The 21399-nt window shown below is 42.7% G+C and overlaps 1 protein-coding gene across 3 annotated transcripts in view; it reads left to right on the plus strand.

The window, feature by feature from the left end:
- Positions 1-21399, plus strand: part of NCOA6 (nuclear receptor coactivator 6) — a 444043-nt gene that overhangs the window by 284549 nt on the left and 138095 nt on the right. For all 3 annotated transcript variants that reach the window (XM_086932282.1, XM_086932279.1, XM_086932280.1), the window contains exon 9: positions 2165-3281. In XM_086932282.1, the coding sequence (XP_086788408.1) occupies positions 2165-3281 (1117 nt within the window). The remainder of the gene's footprint in view (positions 1-2164; positions 3282-21399) is intronic.

The following is a 21399-nucleotide window of genomic DNA, read 5'->3' on the forward strand; positions in this document are numbered from 1 at the left end:
ATGCATTCCATCAGTGGTTCGGAAACTCAGGCAAACATCACTCATGCTAATACTAGTAGCTCCAACTTGGGGACATCAACCCTGGTTCCACAACCCTGTTGGAACTCTCTCTAGTACCACACCAAAAATAACATTTGACTCCCAGTCTCCTCACACAGAGCCATGGAGAAATCAAACACCCAGATCCCCAATTGCTGAACCTTGCAATCTGGCTCCTGAAGTCATAGAGTTTGGTGATCTCAACCTTCCACCAGACTGTATGAACATTATTAGAGAGGCCAGAAAGCCTACCACAAGGACCTGCTTCGCATCCACATGGAAGCATTTTGTCGTCTATTGCAATAACAATCACATAAACCCCCTTGATGCTTCCATACAGGACATACTGTGCTACCTATTGCATTTGCAGCAGTCCGCATTGGCTATACATCCATCAGACTGCATCTTGCTGCCATAGCAGCTTACCTTCAAAATAGGCGATATTTATCGCTATTTCGACTGCCTGTCATCAAAGCATTCATGGAAGGGCTAAAAAGGGTAATACCCCCTAGACTCCCAACTGCCCTAGTATGGAATCTTAACATAGTCCTCACAAGACTAACGGGTCTGCCATTTGAACCATGCACAAATGTGCACGAATGTGAACTACAAATCCTTACTCGGAAAACAGCTCTCCTCGTTGCAAACACTTTTTCCAGTTACATAAAGTGGTTCCTGGTACCAACCCTAAATTCCTACCTTTGGTTTTATCTTCATTTGATATTAATCAGTCAGTTGAATTACCTGTATTCTTCCCTCAACCTGACTTTATTGCAGAACGAGCTTTACATACCCTAGATGTCAGAAGAGCTCTTTTGTATTACACTGAAAGAACAAAATCAATTCGTAAAACCAAACTACTATTTGTAGCTTTTGCACCACCTCACAAAGGCAATCCTATCTCCAAATCAGGAATTGCTAGGTGCATTGTCAAGTGTATTCATATTTGGTATCAAAAAGCCACAAGGACTCTCACAGTACCCCCTAGAGCACATTCCACTCGCAAGCTAGGGGTACTATGGCTTTCTTAGGGACTATCCCTATTACTGATCTCTGCAAAGCTGCAACATGGTCCACAGCACACACATTCACCAAACACTATTGTGTAGATGTGTTAGCAAGACAACAAGCCAATGTTTGTCAAGCAGTACTTAAAGCATTATTTGAGACGGCTCCAACAGTTACATGATAGCCACCGCTATGGGGAGACTGCTATATAGTCTATGCAAAGCATGTGATCTACAGCTCACTTGCCTCGGACGGAAAATGCTACCCAGTATGCATCTGTTCTTGACATGTAGAGCTGTAGAATCTCATGCGCCCACTCACCTCCCCAGGTACCTGTAACTGCTATAGTTCTCTGTTTTACTACACATACTTTCGCATGGACTTATCTATTCTTTACTACTACTCCATTCTCTTACCCTCTGCGGAAAAGGTCTGAAGATGGAGCCGAAGACCATGCGCACTACCACCTAAGGGAGGAGTCCCCTACCTCGTAACTAGGGAAAAACTTCCAGAAAAACAAAGTTCAAACATCTGGACCCAACACTAGATGGTGATCTTATGCAAAGCATGAGATTCTACAGCTCTACATGCCAAGAACAGATGCATACTGGGAAGTAGCATTTTCTTTTGTTTAAATATGTGCAGGTTGAACAACTGGTCATTGATGTTTGGCTGCTCCTGCTAAAAAAAAGCCTGTAATGTTGCACAGTATTACTACTATTGTGTTTTTGTTTTACTTGAGTTCAGGACACGGCTATGTTGGTAATTCTTAGCTATTGAGTCTACCAAACAAAATAATCATTTCTGCCCCCCCAACTAGCTCAAGACAGCAGAATTCTACCTTTATTGAAAATCACATGCATTTGATTTGTAAGCCAGTAAAGACTGAGTACACTCATACATTTCAAATTGAGGGACTTTGTGATTGATTAGATAAGATTTTTGTTCTACAGCTGGACATTCTTCACTACAGCTTCTTGTTATACAATGTTAACTTAAATCAGTTCCCATTTCTGTACAGACTTTAGGAAATCAAATGATTCTACATTTCTCATTAAAATGATTTTAACTGTTAAAATATTTTATATGTTGTGCTTAATAAATTTTTTCATTTAAGGTCAAGCAGTTGGCCCGCAGAATCAGACACAAGGATCCCAAGGAACAACTAATATGATGCAGCCCAATCTAATGGGGCTTCATGGAAACCTGAACAGCCAGCAAGGTGGAGGTGGTGGAGGTGGTGGTGTTCTACAAGTAAACTTGGGGAATATACAAGGACAGCCTCAACAAGCCCCACAATCACAGCAAATTGCTATGCACCAACAAATCCTATCCTCTCAAGGACATTTGGTGAACATTCAAACTCAAGGGGGTTTGAACACTCAAAACCAGATGATAATCCCTCGAACCCAGCTTATGCCCCAAAGCCAACTGATGATTTCATCTCAAAATCAGAATCTTGGCCTTACTCAGCAAAAGGTGACGCCAACCAAACAGATGATTCCACAGCCAGGTCAGCAGATGATTCCACCTCATAATCAGATGATGGGCCCTCAAGGTCAGATCTTAATGCAGCAGAATTCTATGATGGAACAGATAATGGCCAATCAAATGCAAGCAAACAAACAGTTTTCCTCACAAAGCCAGCCTGGTCTCATGACTGGCTCAACTCAGCTAATGAGGGGCCAAACTCCAAATATGCAGGGAAATATGGTGCAATTTGCTGCACAGATGATGTCACAGCAGGGCTCAGTGAATGGCAATCCTCAGGGAATGGGTATTCAGGGGCAGGGTCTGAGAGGTTTGGGGCCGGGTCAGCACTTAAATCAGCAACATGGGGATCCTGCTGCAAATATGAACAGTGATATGAATCTTGCACAAATAATGCCAGAAATGTCCTTGCAGCAAAGCAACATGGGACAAGCCCACATGCAGGTGATGCAAGGTGGCAACACTCAGGGGAACCACTTTCCAGGACATGGGCTACCTTTCAACACTTCTTTCGGTGGCGCACCAAATGGGAATCCGATGAACTGTGGACAGAATCCTGGCTTCCCTGGTAATAAGGATGTCACTCTTACAAGTCCTTTGTTGGTAAACCTGTTGCAGAGTGACATATCTGCTGGACACTTTGGTGTGAACAGTAAACAGAACAATCAAAATGCCAGCAAGCCCAAAAAGAAGAAGCCTCCGAGGAAGAAAAAAAATGCGCAGCAAGCCGAAGACCAACTCAGGTAGGTTAAAACAATTCGAGAGTAACATTAAGATTAGGTGATCATTAAATCCACTGTATATAAAAGACAGTTGTATCTTTTAGTGTGGCCATTTTTGTCTGATTTTCTCTACATAAACTTTTTAACCTTAAACCTCTTTTATGCTTTTTTAACTTTTATTTTAAGTGTATTCTCTAGTGTAAAAATCCATTTTGTGCCATCAAAATCTTAGAGCAGGTTACCTTATATTTTTTACTTCTTTATACTTCGATATGTCATATATGATTGGTAAAGTTACACCTTTTTAGTACCTTGCAAATGATGCATGTGCTATTCAGATAGACTACTAGCCACAGATTCTGCACCTTTTGAATATCCTCCTGGCATCAGACTGGATCTGGAAACTTTTCAACAGTACCTCTGTGTGCTGGTAGGTGGTGCATCAGATTTGCCTGTGATTGAGTCACGACTGTAGGGCTTGCAATGGATTGCACGTCGAGAATCCCGAAGGCCATTCAAGATCGAGAGGTGGGGACTATTCATCGCCAAGCACCTGAAGACTCTGTCATGAGACCGCCCCAAATCGAAAGTTCGGTCCCATTCCAGATCCGGAAGTCAAAGGAGTCATTCCTGATGTCAGGCTTTGTCTTGATCAAAGTTAGTTGGTAAGTCACACTCTTCTGAGAAGGTGTGGAAGCTGCACCATACATCTTAAACTTGCTTTAAAAGTCGATTGACTTTGGAGTCTATCCAAATGCTTGTCCTTGTTTCCTGGGCCACCTGCTACTCTGAAACAGATCAAAGAGTCAGCGAGGCCATGCTTACAATCTCTGGATCCTTGCTGACTCCTTCTGGCGCACCCTCGGGCCCCGTGGAGCTGAGCAGTTCTCCATTGGGAATACCTCTGGTGGGTGTGCTCTAGGCACAGGTTGGGCCCTCCGAAACCATCCCAGAGCATCCTCCGGCTCCAATTCCAACTCTGTCTCCGGCCCAGGCTAGGCAGTACAGTAGTGGGGTGGCCAAGTTCCCAATTGAATCGTGATTAGGACACCAGTGATTTCACTGGGTGGGCCATTGGCACTAGTGTCGCCATTCGCAGCCACTCTTGGCTGCGGTCATCCGGTTTTTCAGGTGAGGTCTTGTTGTCCTTCATGAACATGCCTTTTGACTGGACTTACCTCTTTAGGGCCAGGCAGGTTCTGCTCTTGAGTGGTTCAAGCAGAGGAGAGCCACAGCATTCTCACTTGCCTGATCTGTCCCACCTTCGAACATGCATCAGCCCTAACTTTTAATTTTGAGGCTTTGGCAGAGGTATCCCATACCGCCAGCCAACCCAACCTCAACAAGATCCCCAGCAGTTCAGCGGTCGAGACTGTGGTGTCCATCACCCCTTCAATAAAGGTCAACTGGCCGTCCAGTCTACTTGCCGGGTTGACAGGCCAAAACATCGGATATTTGGGTCCTGCACATTGTTTGGAAGGGATATGCCCTACAATCCCTTTCTTTTCACTCCATCATACCTTCCAACACCACAATGACCGATAGAGGACCATCTGTTCATTTCCATCACCATGAGTCACACCAGTTCCCTGCACTTCCATGCTGTCTCCATTGACGCCAGAAGAGGAGGTACCTATTGCCCTCTCTGACTCCAAGTCGGCAGAGGTTCAACCTCGACCGAGGCTGTGCCATTTCCTCTACTCGATTTGCGGCCTCCTCAAAGGAGAACACATACTCTGCAGTCAGTGTTCAGCACAGATTAGGTCAATGACTACGATGTGGGTGATGAGATTGGGCAGTAATACTATGAAAACAATCGGAATGAAGCTAGTGGCCTTGATACCTCCCCTGAGTTGGGGCTTCTTTCAACCCTGGTCGTGCCACTGAGGAGAGGGCTTATTACGCCATGTTGATATGTAGGGCAGCGGAGGTCCTTGACGTCCAGCTCCCCACTTTGGATGCCAAGACTAGTGTCCTGACAGAAGTCATACTGCTGGGGCAAACGTCTACTTTGAAGAAGCAATTACAGATAACGTGTTGGGGTGTGGGCCAAACCTTACTTTGACCGTCCCGTCCCGCTCAGCTACCAGATCAAATACTCGACTGCCTTGCACTGGATGACCTTGCATTTTTAGCTCAGCACTTCTCCCCTAATAGCTTGGTGGTGCAGGCGTCTACAAGCAGCACAAACCCAAATACATATATTTGTTCGTGGTGAGACAGTGCAGCTTTTGCTTACAACTTTCTTAGAATTCTGGGACAATAGTTAAACCTCAGAGAGTGTTTCCTTCATGAATTCTAAAAATCAAATAAATGATTTGCAACAAAATGTTTTTCAACAAATTATAGTTGAGGCTGCTAATTTGTGAACTGTTAATACATCACAATGCATTAACAGCCCACAAACCAGGCACATCTACTATCACTCATTTGACATTATGTTGTCTCTGAGCCTGTACTGTGCCCCACTGCCTTTTGGCTAGGTTTGTGCAGTAGAAATACCACAAAAGCCTCAAATATCACAAATGATCCTAACCCTTTTTTTGCTCCGGCTGCTTATTGCCAGATTATTTAAGTTAGTGAAATATTTAAGAAAGCTGTAAGACCTGCTGTATAAGCTGAGTTTTTTTTGCTATGTTCAGTGATATTTATTTTCCAGTATTTTTAGATCTGTTCCTGTAGTTCCTTCCAGGCAAACATTCTGAGGGTTAACTTTTAATTCAAGTAGCTTTCAATGACCACATTCATCAAACAATCTCATGGAATTTACCCTAAAAACATAGCTTTTAAAATGTTGTACCAAACTACAGCCCATAAGGTTGATCCTGTACTTCTAACATCAGAAGATGCATGTCTTTTCACTTTCAGTAGAGCCGACTGTACTTTTTTCAAATACGGCTTGTAATACAGTTGCCTTACTTGTAGAAAAGGCATTTGACTGGATAACCTAACCGTTTGTATTGTGTGGGCTAGCATGATTTGGTCTTCGATGTCTGACTTCATCTTGTTAGTAATGCCATGCATCAAGTACATGTATATTTACAAGCATTTGCTTTCATTATTACTAGTTCACCTAGAGCAAATTCATCCAGGTCCCAGAAACCTAGTAACAATGATTAAAGTCCGTGAAAACCCTAATTGTCTCCTGAAAAAGACACTTTTTCAGTCTGCCTTCACCTTTTCTCTTCCAACGTTCATATCCCCAAAAATTGATCTACAATTAAAGAATCAATCCCTAATTGATTAATTTCTACTCCCACTGAAAGCAAGCTTGACCGTGATAACTTGAAATATTGTCAATACCGTCTGCTTGCCACAGAACACATGGTCACTTCTTGGACTAGTATGGAATTGGAATTCTCTAAAATACTTGGAAATAATGTTATGTCATGGTATTTTAATTTATTACGCACCTGAATCACCCCGGGAGGGGTATCTCTGCGCGGGTACCAAGATACCAGGGGGAGCGTACTACTTTTAGAATGGATTACTTTTGAGCGATTTTCTGAATTGGAGGTGGTCCTTGCAGATTCCCACTTGAAGAGGCAACTTATTCCAATAGAAGGGGGCAAGGAATGAGAGTGACCTGCCTACTGACCGGGACTTTCTAAACCTAGGGACTGTGAGAAGAACTTTGTTGCAAGATCCTAAGAGTCTGACGAGCTTCGAAGATAGATAACTGGGCCCTTTACCAAATAGAGCTTTGTGAGTTAAATAACAGTTCTTAAAGATAATTATTTTTCTCACTGGTAGTAAATGAAAAGCACATAGGAGAGGGGAGGATACTGTTCCTGAAGGGAGGTTGCAAATGAGACGTGCTGCGGTGGTCTGTACCACCTGAAGTTTAGATAGCAACGTCTCGTTGGCAGAGGTCAGGAATGCATTACCATAGTCCAGATGGCCAATAACCAACGCCTGAACTAAAGTTGCTGTGAGTGGTAGTAGAGGAAAGGCTCTAATCAGCAGACACATCATGTGGAAGCCTGAACCTGTGATGGCCAAAACTTGTTCTTTCATGTGTACTAGTAACTTTAATTCTGCTGTAGGTCTAAACCTGGAATGTGTACTGGAGAACAATAAGTTCTCTCAGTGTGGAAGGTTAGATTGTCAAGCTGATAGTGACAACTCTTGTCTTCTTTCTTTTCACCATGTGTCGAATCTCCATGCCTCTTAAAATAAGTTAAGATATTAACAAAATGCTATCTTAATTCTAATGGATGAGTCACCATTCATGGATATCTGTCAAAAACTGTAGGAGATGAAAAAAATGGTGAGAGAATTAAACCAATTTTTTGTGCATTTAGCTTTCATCAGATTAGAATTAATTGTTGCCACTTACAGATTACGCCTAGACTCCTTGACTTTTTTTTAGTTGATTGTAAGCTGTACATTTTCACTTTTAAATTACATGATGGATTCCGAACAGTGGTTTATGTTTTCCATGCGGCAAAATAGAAAGTTTAACAGGACATAGATAACTCTCCAATAGTGCGTATCGATTTCTATTAACAATTTCAATTTCCAGCATGAAGTAGATAGATTCATCCGACCTTTGGAGCGGCACCAATTTTCTTGGGCCTTTTACTTACCATTTTCCTTTAAGTGTGATAAGAAGATCAGAGTTTTCATTAAATCTGTCAAACCCAGTGAATACCATACTGCTACTATTACTGAATCCCATTGGAACTCCATCCAAAAAGATCTCATCCCACTAGATTAATAGGAAACTGTAACTTTTCCAATTTCAACTGGGAAGATACCATAGGCTCTTGGCTAAGTTCACCATTGTCAAATATGTTTATGGCTTGTGAAGTTTCAAGAGAAGCGGCTCTTTATTTTACACTGAGCTTTTTGGTTTTCCTGCTGATTATATAAGAGAAAAAAAGATCCTCCAACTTCTGGAAGTCCAAGGTGGAAAACGATTCTGTGGAACACTTGCTTGATCATTACCGCCCTGAAATTGACTTGTCAATGTCTTATAATGTAACTTTTCTTCAGATTCTCGGGCAGAGAGTTAATGGCTCTTTGACTAACTTCTTTCAATTAACTCTCCAAAAGAGGCAGTTGCTGACCAAGGAACAAATCATATTTTTGACTATTTAAATAGCCGCCGCAGCGCTAAAGGGGCGGGGCGGCCGCCGCATGCTGGTGACAGAACCGCTCCGTCACCAGCTACAGTTGAGCTGTGCTGGTGACGGAGCGGTTCCGTCATGACCCGCCCCACTCATTAGAACGCTCGCGCGAAATCAGCGCCGCGCAGGCGCGGCGGCCGGGCCATGACGGAACCGCTCCGTCACCAGCACAGCTCAACTGTAGCTGATGACGGAGCGGTTCCGTCATCAGCATGGAAGGGGCTAGAAACTCCTATTGAAACATAAACATGTACTTGTAAAACTCTGCCATTTTTAGGTCTCGGCTAGTAATGCGCGAAGCGCGTTCTCGCCAGAGAACTATAGCTGGCGTCTCAGCCGACAACGAGCTGGAATGTGGCTACAAGACCTGGCCGCGCGCGCAGCTTTGTCCTATAGGATAACGTTGTGCGCGGCCAGTTCTTCTCTCCACAGCATAGACCGGATCGCGTTGCGCACCTCTCTGGAATGCAGGGGGAGTCTGAAGTGATAAGCGTCGAAGCTTGTTGTTGCTCTGTGGTGGATATCTGGTTACCGGTGCCTCTAGCCCTCGATCGCGCCAGCACCTTTAAGTACGTGGTATCCCATTGCTTGTTATAAATGTTTGGCAGTAGATTCCCATGCTTTGCATACTCCTGTTTTCTAGTTTTGGGCTTGACCATTCCAAGTTTTTTCTGAAGAAGAAGCTTTGAGTCACAGTTGTTGTGTAGCTCCTCCCTTGTGTACTTCAGCGCCAACCACACCCATATATTGTTTTTTTTTTTCACCATCGGTTTGGGACGAGTTTCTAATGCCTTCAAGATAGGCTGGCTCTTAGGGCCACCCTCGAATATTTTCACTGTTGTACTTCAAGACCCGTGTTGGGAAAACAATCCGTCTGCTGTAGTGGTATTTGCCGACATTGGAATTGACAGAAGAATTATGTTACTCCTCTGTAATACCCAGCCACGGTGCCCAATTGAGGCCTCCGTTCAGTCCTCCCTCTTTCAAACACTACTAACTAGAGCATGCTGATAAATACAGGGTAATGGATCGATTGCCATTTCGTTTTTGTCCACAGTCCAATACCAGGTATGCTTGAGCCTACAAACCTGGTGCCTGCAAGTTTTGTCTGTCTCAGAGCAGAATGAGCACACTAGCCAATGCCCACTTCAGAAGACACACACCATGTCTTCTAGTTGTGACTCTGAGGGGTAGGAGATTGAAGGAACATCTTTGAAGTCCATGTCAGTAGGGTCAAAGATAAAGGTCACTCCAAAGGTGGCTGTAAGTACTACCCTGGCACTGAGCACCACTCAAATGCCATAGTGTTAAGGCAGAGCTCTGTTCTCAAGTGAGGCGGGCATCCAGCCCTGAACACTCATAGCAAAAGTCATGAGTGTCTGGTGCATCACTGCCGTAGGGCTAGGGTTGACTTTGAGGCAAACCTCTGAGCCAATAAGACCACCAAAGAAGAGGCCCAAACATCATGCCTCAATACCTAAACATACTTATGCCAAACCTCCACAGAGTCAAAGTTGGCAAGGCAAAAGATACTCTTTACCCATCCCTACACAATGAAGATCTGTGCAATACCCAAGGGCAAAATCTCCAGCATTCTACTACCTTACTTAAAAAAGAGAAGGTTCATCTTTGAAAAAGAAATTGCTTTTGGGTAACCTTGTCATGCTCCAATTCCTTCTCCATTGCTCATTTAACACAGGCATTCCCCTCCACTGCCTTAACATCCTCCTCAGCCTCCACCACCTCCTCTGCATTCAGATTCTACACCACCTCCACCCTCTTTGCATTCTCTAAGGGGATCAGACCACTTTTGCCCAAACATCAGTAACCAATGTGGTGAGGGTGACTAATGTGACCAGTCTGAGGGTAGTAAGGACAGGGATGATCCATGGGACGACTGTGTCAACCCAGCAGTTGACCCTTTGGGGTGACGGTTTGAGGTACCGCTAGGGCTGACCCTAGCGGTACCTCAAGCCGTCACCCCCAATGATAGCACTGGGTCTCATGCAGTGGTTCAGAGGGTGGCTTGTTACCATAAGGTGGATATGCATACAGTGGAAGAGGAGGGTGACTTATGAGTGGAAACTCTTTCACAGAATGATCGCAGGGTCCTGTTCCCACCAATGCTCAAGTGATGCTTAGAATAGACCTACATTAGTAGGACCTAGTATGGAGAGGAAGTTTAAGGTGTCCCCACTGACCCATTATACACTAGTGGGCATGTTCCCGCTGACTCTCTATTTGTGCACATGGGATGCAAGACGACATCTGTCTGGGCAGCAGGATGCCCCTCCCCTGGATAAAGAAAGCAGTCATAAGCTTTTATTCGATTTGAAAGTACAAATCATACAAGCATAAACTTATAAACAATTCATTACATTTAAAATCATTTTTAAGAAACAAAGTTATTCAAGTGAACTCCGGAATATTTCCTAAGGGAGGTAACATATATAGACAGGCACTGGGCATCAATACATAATTGAGGATATGATAAAAAGCTAAAAGGTGAGAGGATCATACATGTACAGACAGGAATAAAAATAGTTATCACATATAGTGCTTATCCTGGCAGCTGTACATTTTAAAGCAAACACCAAGCCAAAAGATAGAACATTGTGAATTGCAAAGTAAAATTAAAGAACAGTAAGTACAGACAGGAAAGTGTAAAATTATAGCAGCACTAGACACTTCCTGGCAGCTGTACAATTCAAATAAAGTAACTACAAGGACAAATATCAACATTTTATGATAATAAGAACGTTTAAAAGGCTAAAAAGCATGGGAGGATACTTGTACAGACAGGAATTAAAAGTAATTATCGCACAAAGTGCTCTTCCTGGCAGCTATACATTTTAAATCAGACCCAGAGTAAAAAGGCATGTTACGTCTTTAGTTGCAAAGTACTGTTAAGGACAGATAAGTACAGACAGGAGTATATGAAATTATGGCAATACAATACATTTCCTGGCAGCTGTACATTTCAAGATAAAAGTGGCAACAAAAAAACAAATGTCCACATTCTCAAGGGATGATAGAAGCGCTAGGGCATTCTTAAAAGACCGTATGTTATATTTAATAAAAATGGGTTTTAGGTACCTTATTCTTAAAAAGTGATAAAATTTGCAGAAAAGTAGAAAATGACAGTAACTCTGGCGTGAAATGTTGTCACAAGGGCAATGAGTTTCAGATTTAAGTTTCTGTACTGGGAACGCAACCAGATGATGTACAATACCCAGTCTAACACGGGTTAGGACAAATTGATGAGAGGGACGGGAAACTTTCAAAAGGTAGGCTTGGAACCCCGATGGTAGATTTAGTTCCTTATAGAACTTCACAGTGGCCAACTTGCCATAAACCTCATCTCGCGCTTTCTTTTTATACTTTAAAAAAGTTTGTTTGATTTCTTTTTTGGGGATTTCAACCGCCAATTCGGGGTCAAGAAGAACGTCAATATCAAATAGAGTTTTATACCAGAAGTGAATGTATTTCAACCACAGAATACGGGATGAGAAGTCCAATCCTATACAGTCAAGAATAATTTCTTGAGTGAATCGAGTCTCTGACTTAGCCCAAATAGAGCGCCACAATAAGAGTGGACGAACGGCTGCTAAGTCAGAAATAAACTCGATCTCGACCTCATCATGGATTATTTGAACGGAAGCAGAATGGGGGACACATAACACTCTTTTTAAAAACTTATTTTCATCTTTTTGTAAGGAAGTGCCATCGATGTGACCCCACACACCCGCCCCATACAGTGCAGAGGGAACACAGCGTATGTTGTATATGTTAATCATATCTCGGATGCTTCTCGATCCGAGCTTGGAAGCAAATCGGAATACGCTGCTGGTGGTTCGCAACATTTTCATCCTGATATTGTCAAGTTCAGGTTTCCAAGACCCGTCATTGGCATAGGTGATTCCCAAGTAACAGAATGATTTGACTTGTAACATTTTGTCACTATCTAGATAAAAACTGGACTTCAATTTGTTAGCTGACTGGCCACATAACATTACATACGTCTTAGATTTATTCACGCAGAGTCTCCTATTTTGAATGAACAGCATGAAGCTGTCAATGAGACGCTGTAAACCTATCTGAGTGCGGGATAAAAGGACAGCGTCATCCGCATATAGTAGGATTGTGACAGGTTTGCCTCCAATCAGCGGAGGGTCTGCTGGTATAGCGGCCAAAGTGCGGTCAATACAGTTGATAAAAAGGGAAAATAAAAGAGGGGCTAACACGCATCCCTGGCGGATGCCCCTTGAAACTTTAAGAAACGGTGTACATTCGCCTAGGGTACCGTATCGGACTTTACAAGAAAGTTTCTCGTAGAGCCTTGCCAAAAAATGAACTATTTCTTTCGGTGCCCCTAACTCCAATAAGACCTGCCAAAGAAAACCGTGATCAACTAAATCAAATGCGCTGCTCAAGTCAGCAAAACATAAGAAAAGGTTGCCCTTTTTAGCTACTGTGTATTTATTAATTAAAAGATCCAAATTTACACATTGCTCAAGTGTACCCATGCCTTTCCTAAAACCATATTGCACCTTAGTTAAAATGTTCATATCTTCAGCCCAAGTTTCTAGTCTTTTGAGCAGAATTCTGCTCATGACCTTTACTGAGGCGTCCAATAAAGAAATGGGTCGATAATTGGAGGCCTCGGATTTGCTACCTTTTTTAAATAAGGGGATGATGACCGATTGGCCCCAGGAGGGGGGAATATTGCCTTCGGCTGCACAGTTGAAGGTCCTCACCAGAATGGGGGCCCACAGGTTAGTTTCGGCTTTTAATAAATCAATAGGAACCCCATAGGGGCCCGGGGCCTTCCCCCCCTTACTGTTAGCAAGTCCTTCATGTCCCTCTTCCAGGGTTATCCCCAAGGGTAAAGGTGACCATGTGGACGATACAGCGGGAGGTAAGGTTAATGGTATCCCTTCTGGATTAAAGATTTTGGAAAAGTGGATAATCCACTCCTCGCATGCAACATGGGAGGTGATTTCCGGAATGCCCTCGGTATTTAAAAATGGGCTATTGACTGTTTCCCAGTAGAGTTTGCTATTTTTAGTCTCAACTGCTTCATTCAGCTTGTCCCAGGCTTCTCTCTGTAGGACCTTTTTCCTATTAATAATAGCCATTTTATAATTGGCCCTAGTTTGTTTAATTCTGTTGCTATCTCGGGGATAAAGAAAGCAAATGTCTGGACCCTGCGGGGAAGAACATCACATTAAGGACAACTAACCAGTGACAACTTTGTAGGTCTGCTGTCCCGATACTGCAGATATCTCTGGGAGGCAATGGAGACGCTCGTGCACCACCCAACTAGAGGCCTATAAGAGAAAAAGGAGGAGTTGTTGTTATCCACGGAGAAAATAATTACAAACGTAAATTTTAGGTATTTGCACGATGCGGCTGACACTACATCTCGCAGTGTCAATTTTTATGTCCTCTATCAACATGCATGGCTCCATATCTCAAGCTTTAAGTCAGAAGTGCAGCAACATCTTCTAAATGCCCAGTTTGATGTAGAACATTTCTTGGGCTCCAGGTCGACAAGGTGTTGGAAAAGATTAAAAAGTCCATGGGTGCATTTCAATCATTAGTTCCAAGAGGACCCTTTTGGAGGCACCAAAAAACTGGGTTCAGTGAGGCAGAACTGCCAATCCAGCCATAGTTGTACCAATGCCAATACAGACTTTCCACAATTCCCATTCCAGTAAGGGTTACTCATGAGTGAATGTTTATCATTCAGGAATGTTTATCACAAATTTAGGTTATAAGGGATGTGAGAGAAGCAAGGAAAGAAGAATATCATGATGATCTTTCAGGGCAGATTCAGGGAAGCTTTGGGAGGATGGCAAATCGAGTCCATACAGAAGTGTGTAAATAACATGGGTGAAATACTTTGATCTTCAGAGGCTAGGAGCTCTACTTATGATATTCATATTGAAAAAAGGCCCCTTATTGATCTTGACCATACAAAGGGTGCAATGGGATTGCCTGTCTGCACTATCACTACTGAAAGAGAGCGGGACATGTTGACTAGAACTGGGAAACTGTGCGCGACTGAGCTTGAGTGTGTGCAGTTTAAGGGACCACATGACCAGCCAAATCCCTGGATGGGATCTTGTGAAGCTATGGGAGGATTGACACTACATGATAGACCAACAGCAGATGAGTGTTCAATCAGTTTTACGCAGCACTGATATCATCCCTAGTGAGATAGTGGCTGAGAGAGAAAATATTTGGTACAGTGTTGTACCTTATATGGATAACCTAGCAGGATGAACTGAAGGTTTAGCCTCAGAAATGAGTCCATGACTATGAAATGGTCCTTTGTTCCATGTGACATGGCAAATGCTGAGAATTGTATTCTCTGTAGCGAGGGAGATCCAGACTGGGATTATCCCTACATACGGACATGTTTGCGCATGTGGCATGAATATGCCCGACATCACAACCCTGAACATTCTGTCACTCCCATATATCAGATGCCCCTGATTATGCAAGGGACCTGGGGCACCTCATTATGTTCCTTCATCACAAATTGACAGGGAGGATCTCAAGAAGTTGTTATTGCTGCTTAAATATGGATTAGGTACTTTGAAAAGCAAACTGAAGGCATCACTCAACAGTAGGGGACATAAGGAGTTTACGTAGCTCTCTCTCATAGGAGATGAGACAAATACTTTTTTTCGGAAAGTTGGAGTGAGAAATGTTACACTCACTGAGACCAGGTATGATGGTTCTTCTTTCAGTTTAGTTAGGACAGTAGTTTGGTTTCAGCTGAGGAAAATGTGTCCTGACAGGCCAGACATTGCGTCTCTCATTGCTCAATCAATGCATAAACATGAGGATCTTGCTCTTTTTCTTAGCAGGATGAAGGAAAAGTGAACCCAAGAAGTTGGTCATAGTTGGGAGGTAACAGGAGTGGGGAGGGGGAGTGCTGTGTTTTGCTATGAAATGATAAAGAATTTGCCCTCTGATGTGCAAGACCATCTTGATAATATAGTGTTATTAAAAGCAAAACACTGGACAGAGATGGAGGCACCTATAATCCTCATTTATAGGAAAAAGCAAGAGAAAGAGAGAGACGAGCTGGAGGGGACAGTGAAAGCGGCAGCCGATAGTGCAGCAAAAGTTGGCAAAGAATGGAGCAGTGGAAGGATACTTAGTAGCAGCCACCACTCAGATGACTGCAATGTCTGTAGGATCGGTCCCAGGGACCACCCAACATCAGTACCCACAACAGCAGGGTAATGTGAGGGCACAAGTAAGTAGTAGAGGCGGACAAGGAGAAATAGGAAGGGGCAGGTTAGGTCCCCAGAGGATGGATCAAACATGTCACTATTGTCACACATATGGACATTTTATTAGAGACTGCAGGACTAAGAGATGGGCCGAGCAAAATGCAGACAGGAGTTTACATTCAGCCAGAGAATACAGTGGTGCAGCCACATTCAAACCTACAACTACTATATGTACCCCAGACACCGCCGCAAAATGTGCAGCAACCAACATATGCAACAAATGCCGCCACAGCAAAGTTACCAAGCACCCGAATGGTTAGTCCACATCCAAGTGGACAGAGAGGTGTGACTGTGAGAGGAAGAAATCCTCTTCAGACAAATTGCATGGTAGGATGCATGCAACTAGAGTGCCCCCAGAGTAGTTCCATTTGTCTAATATAGTCAGTCACGCACACTGGCCAGATGAGGGACCCACTGTGATGGTGGCTGTCCATGACAAGAGGTATGCATTCTTCATAGATATGGGAGCAACCTGATCTTTTATTAGAGAGGGTGCCCATCCAATTTCAAGTAGATCAATGGCCACACAAGGATTCTCTGGGGCAGTAATTAGGGTTACATTTAGTAAACTAGTGGAGATGGAAATAGGAGGGAGGTTAATTGACGGCTGTTTACTATTCTCTCCTGCCTTCTCATATAATTTATTGGGGAGATATCTTATGGCTAAATTAAATATGACTATTAATTTTGAAGCTGATATAACTATGATTTGTTCTACACCTGGGGTTCAATCTTCTAGGGCCGTGGCTGTATCAGTAGATTATTTTACTGGAGATCAAATCTGAGCTCAGCCCACTGATATTTAAGCATTTACTGCAGCAGTGTATACAATAATAGCAGAAACACCAGAGTTACTGGGAAGGGAGATTCAGTTACCTAAATAGTTTCTTTTCTGGCGACAAGGGCAAGATTCTTGGAAACCTGACAATGAGTTGATATTAAACAATGGAGGCCTTAGAGGTAACAAAAACCTATGGCGTTCTGATAACCGGTGGTCATAACCATGTCTGTGGGCAGGTAAAACGGTTAGGGAAATATTAATGACCAATTGTTTGATGATGATTCTTACAAAACAGTTGTAGTCTTTCGGGATGACATTGCATTGAGAAAAGTATTGGAAGTAAGGACGCCCACTCCAGGTAAAGCATTTGATTCTGTCACAGATGTAGATCTTTACCATGTACCAGATACATTCTTGACTAAGGGTCCCCATGATGTAGGACTTATTCGTACTGCTACTCCTTTCTGAAGGAAGGTGCTATTTTACCTAGGGCAAGAAAGTATCCTCTTTCTAAAGAAGCAGATGAGGAGATTGCCCCTACTATACATGCTTTGCTAGAGCAAGGAGTGGTTTACCCTGGAGTATCTCCTTGTAATTCCCTGATGTAGCCAATCAAGAAATCTAAGGGTAATACCTGGTGTATGGTTCAAGGCCTACGCCCCTTGAATGATGTAGCAGTACCAGAATTTCTAATTGTTCCCGACCCTTTCATCATTTGGGCGAATATTCCTCAGGATGCTAAATATTTATCTGTTGTAGATCTCAAGAATGTCTCTTTTAGCATTCCTTTCCATCCAGACAGTCATTATTTGACAGTGTTCTCTTATCGCAGGACTTAGTATTTGTATTCTCATTCACCTCAAGGGTATTGTGAATCCCCTAGCATTTTCAACAGAGTACTGAAAAATAATTTGTCAGACTGTCAGTGACATTCTAGTTTGCAGTTCTACAGAACAGCAGTGCAGAAAAGATACTATACCTCTTCTGGTTACTCTCACACAGAGATAATACAAGGTAGAGAGCGAGAGAAGGGTCAGTGTTGTCAGGAGGAGATCCATTATTTAGGACTATTACTGTCATCTTCTGGTCAATGAGTCGCTCTTGAGAGAGCAGTATCTATACGTCAGATGACTGAGCCAGAAACTGTTAAGGGAATGCAGAAGTTTCATGGTCTCTGTAGTTATGTAAAACAACCGATCTTTGATTACAATATTATAATAGCACCTTTGCTGGCTTCTATTAAACAGGCAAAACACAGAAATGATAAGATAACATGGACACCAAAGATGAGGGAGACTTTCCAAAAATTGAAGACTGAAATAACAAATGCCCCAGTTTTTGCGGACTTCTGACTATACCAAGGAGTTTTATCTTTTTTTGCCATTGCAGTGGTCAAGTTATGACAGCTGTCCTTATGCACATATATCCCTTAGGATGCAAACCTGTTGCATATTTTAGTGGACAGTTGGATTCAGTGATGAGAGGACATTATCCTTTCGAGCAAGCTCTTGCCGCTGCAGTCTTTGCTGTGCAGAAGAGCAGCCCCAATGTTATGGGGGCCCTTTTGACACTCTATGCAAAACATGCAGTGTTTCCTATCATTCAGAAGGATAAGACTACTCTAACTACACAGAGTGTCAGCATAATAGGTGATACTGTCACTACCATCTTTGAATGTTGTGAAGTGTTATGCAGTGAACTATGCAGCATTCTTTATTCGTTCTATATTAGACTCTGAGGATGATGCACATGACTGTGCAACATATATTCCTAACTAATCTAGTCAAGCAACAGAGGATCCTATTCCAGGTTGCACTGTCTATTTGTTGAGGGTTCTTCTACTGTTGACCGGGATACAGGATTGAGACATAAAAGTGTAGCAGGAGTCCAAGCAGAACAGCACGATTCTTCAGACGCACTCCACATAGAAGAACAGTTAACACTACCACCATATTATTCTGCACAAGCTGCAGAGTTAAAAGCGGCTCATAAGCAAGTAGCAGGAAAAGTCAACACGATCTATTCAAACTTAGCTTATGTAACCACCACTGTGCATTCTAGCATTATGAGGTGGAGCAAAAGAGGCTTTCTTAAGTCAGACAGGAGTCCTGTGATGCATAAGAATATTTTAGAGGCTTATATAGGTACACTTGTTTTTACCACAGGCAGTGGCAGTTGTGAAATGCACAGCACATACAAATTGACAGGATTTTGTGTCATGGGGAAATTAACTAGCAGATTGGGCAGCTAAATATGCAACTATCCATACACCCCCACCTGTGCCACCAAGTTCACTACATGTCCCTGTTTTGATGGCCCAGGCAGCCTTGCTGTCTGAGTCTGAATCTGACACTACCACAGATAATGTCACACCTCATTATGCTGAGACAGCGCATTTACATCTTTGAGAGCTCTAGGAAGCTGCTCCAACCCATGAAAAATAGTTATGGGAGGCTAGAGGATGCTCCCAGTCAGGGGATGATCTATTTTTTACACTAATATGTGCTGCAGACCAGTGATGCCTCAGGCTTTACTTATGATAGCTCTTGATCAGTTGCATTTACCAGCCTACATCTCAAATGATAATTTTTCTATGCAAATACTAGATTAGCTCGTTCCCAACTTACATGATAAGCTTACCATGTTCCTTTATAATTGTATTGTTTGTCAACAATGGTCTCCAAATCTCTGGTTGAAGGTGATAAATTCTTCCATTCCATGACCACAAGGTCCTTTTAGAGCTCTCCATCTTGACTTTGTGGACATGTTACATAGGTGCAACAGCTATCGGTATCTTATAGTTGTAGTTTTTCCTTTTTCCTGATGGATTGAAGCAGGACCGTTCATCTATTGTGATGCTAAGTCAGCTTCTACATTACTGATTTGTGAGATGATTCCCCGCTAGGGAATTCCAGAGGGGATTATATCTGATAATGGCACACAACTTGTTAATGCAATCTTCATACATCTCACAACAATGATAGGGATAAAACATAAGCTATCTTCTGCTTATCATCCCTAGGGCAGTGGCATTGTTGAGTGCCTTGATTGATTACTGAGGAACAAGATCGGCAAGCTATGCGCCAAATAGAATAAGAAGTGGTTGTATTGCTTACCATTGGCACTCTTCTCCCTCAGGAACACACCTAGTTCTGATCATCATCTGACACCCCATCAGATAATGGCAGGGAGATCTATGAACATGTAAGTACCTGCCACTAGAAGTAAGGTACAGGGAGAAAGTATGTCAGCTATCTTAACTGATGAAGTGCATGTTTATCTTTCTGAATTAACCAAAGTTGCAAAGTTCATCCTTAAGCGGGTAACCAAAGGGAAGACTAAGTAAGCCACCTCTAAGGTCCATCTCCCAGTTGTGCACATTTTTTGTCAGAAACTTTTTTCGGAAATGGAGAGAACCCAAGTTTGAAGAATCTTTCACTGTGATAACGGTAAACTCTACTGCCTTCAAGGTAGATGGCTGGATACCTTCGATCCTCTTCTCAGACATTTGGATAAATCCAGCATCACCTCAAAGTTCAACAGCAATATAAATGGAACAAGAGAAAGGAAGAAGATTGTGGCAATAACAATACCCCCCTCCACCTATGCCATTGGATAATTCTTTGCTTTTGGACAATTTTATGAATCAGTAGAACGAAAGCTATGTATTTCTGGTTTCCTTTTTCCTTTTTTGTCTCTAATTACTATCATTTTTACTGTTGCTCTTTCACAGTATTGTGTACTCTAGCTCTACTAGTTACATTGCCTACTGGTGAAGAGGAAACTCTTCTCTTGGTAATGTCTCCCTTAGAATTTATACCAGATTATTAGATAATATGTGGGATTAGCACGTCAGACATAGTTTCAGAAAGTACTGATGAATCCAGTTTCGTTTGCTCTTTAATTCCTTATGCCACTGGATCAGATAGGCTACCTTCAACTAAAGAAGTACCACCAAGCACAGCTCTGTCTTATGCATCTCTGCCAGTGTAGGATTAAGGCCCCAATGCGGCCGACACTTGTTAGGGTAATTCATTTTCTAGCTAATTCCCAAAAATATTACTTCAGCAGAAGTTTTATATATTCTTATAGCTGCACAGGACATTAAGGATGAGATAGTACGAATGAGGAAAACAGGTCATCCTACTCCTGGAGGTACAAATGGCTTAGGTTTAGGATTTGTAGGAGTAACATGCCCACCCAGTGAGTGTAAAAGTTATTTGGTCAATCTTTTGCCCCCATATTGTGTTTGTAGGCCAGATTTCAGAGTTACTGGATCAGTTTAATGATGATCAATGACATTAGGATATCACATTTTCCTGTAGGGCCATGTCTTTATGGAATGGTACTGGTCAGGATGTAGTAGAAAAGTGTACATGTATATGGGTTGATAATGTGCGATTTACTTGGATAGATGGTACAGTAAGTCCTCAGATAGTCATGAGATTAATGTCTGTTTCTTTCCGTTTCAGTGGAAACATCTTTTTTAATGTAGGCAGGAATTTCAACTACAGTGCCACAATAGATAGCGCCAACATGCAAGGGGGCACCTCTAGTCCAATGGACTATTATTGGCAGTGTGGAGAGCTACTTTAGGTTCCGCAACCCCCAACGTGGAGTGGCCTATCCTCTTTGGTCACCTTGTTCGTCCCTGTTCTGGTAATTCCTGCAATTGATGTGTCAATACATCATGAGCACACCATGAGCCGTACAATGACTTTGTTTCATCGTTTCTGAAGGAGAAGGACGGCAGAGTATTCTGGCACTGCTACTTGGAATGATGTTCCCCAAGAGTACTGGTTGTTAAATGATGCACAGTTGTTCTTTGGAAATATTTTGCGGTTTGTTCAGACAAAGGCAACTGCTCAATCGCTACAGATAATTGTGATATTTGCGAAACCTATACATACATTGCC

The sequence above is a fragment of the Lissotriton vulgaris genome, chromosome 7, assembly GCF_964263255.1.
Source record: "Lissotriton vulgaris chromosome 7, aLisVul1.2, whole genome shotgun sequence".
NCBI classification, from domain to species: domain Eukaryota; kingdom Metazoa; phylum Chordata; class Amphibia; order Caudata; family Salamandridae; genus Lissotriton; species Lissotriton vulgaris.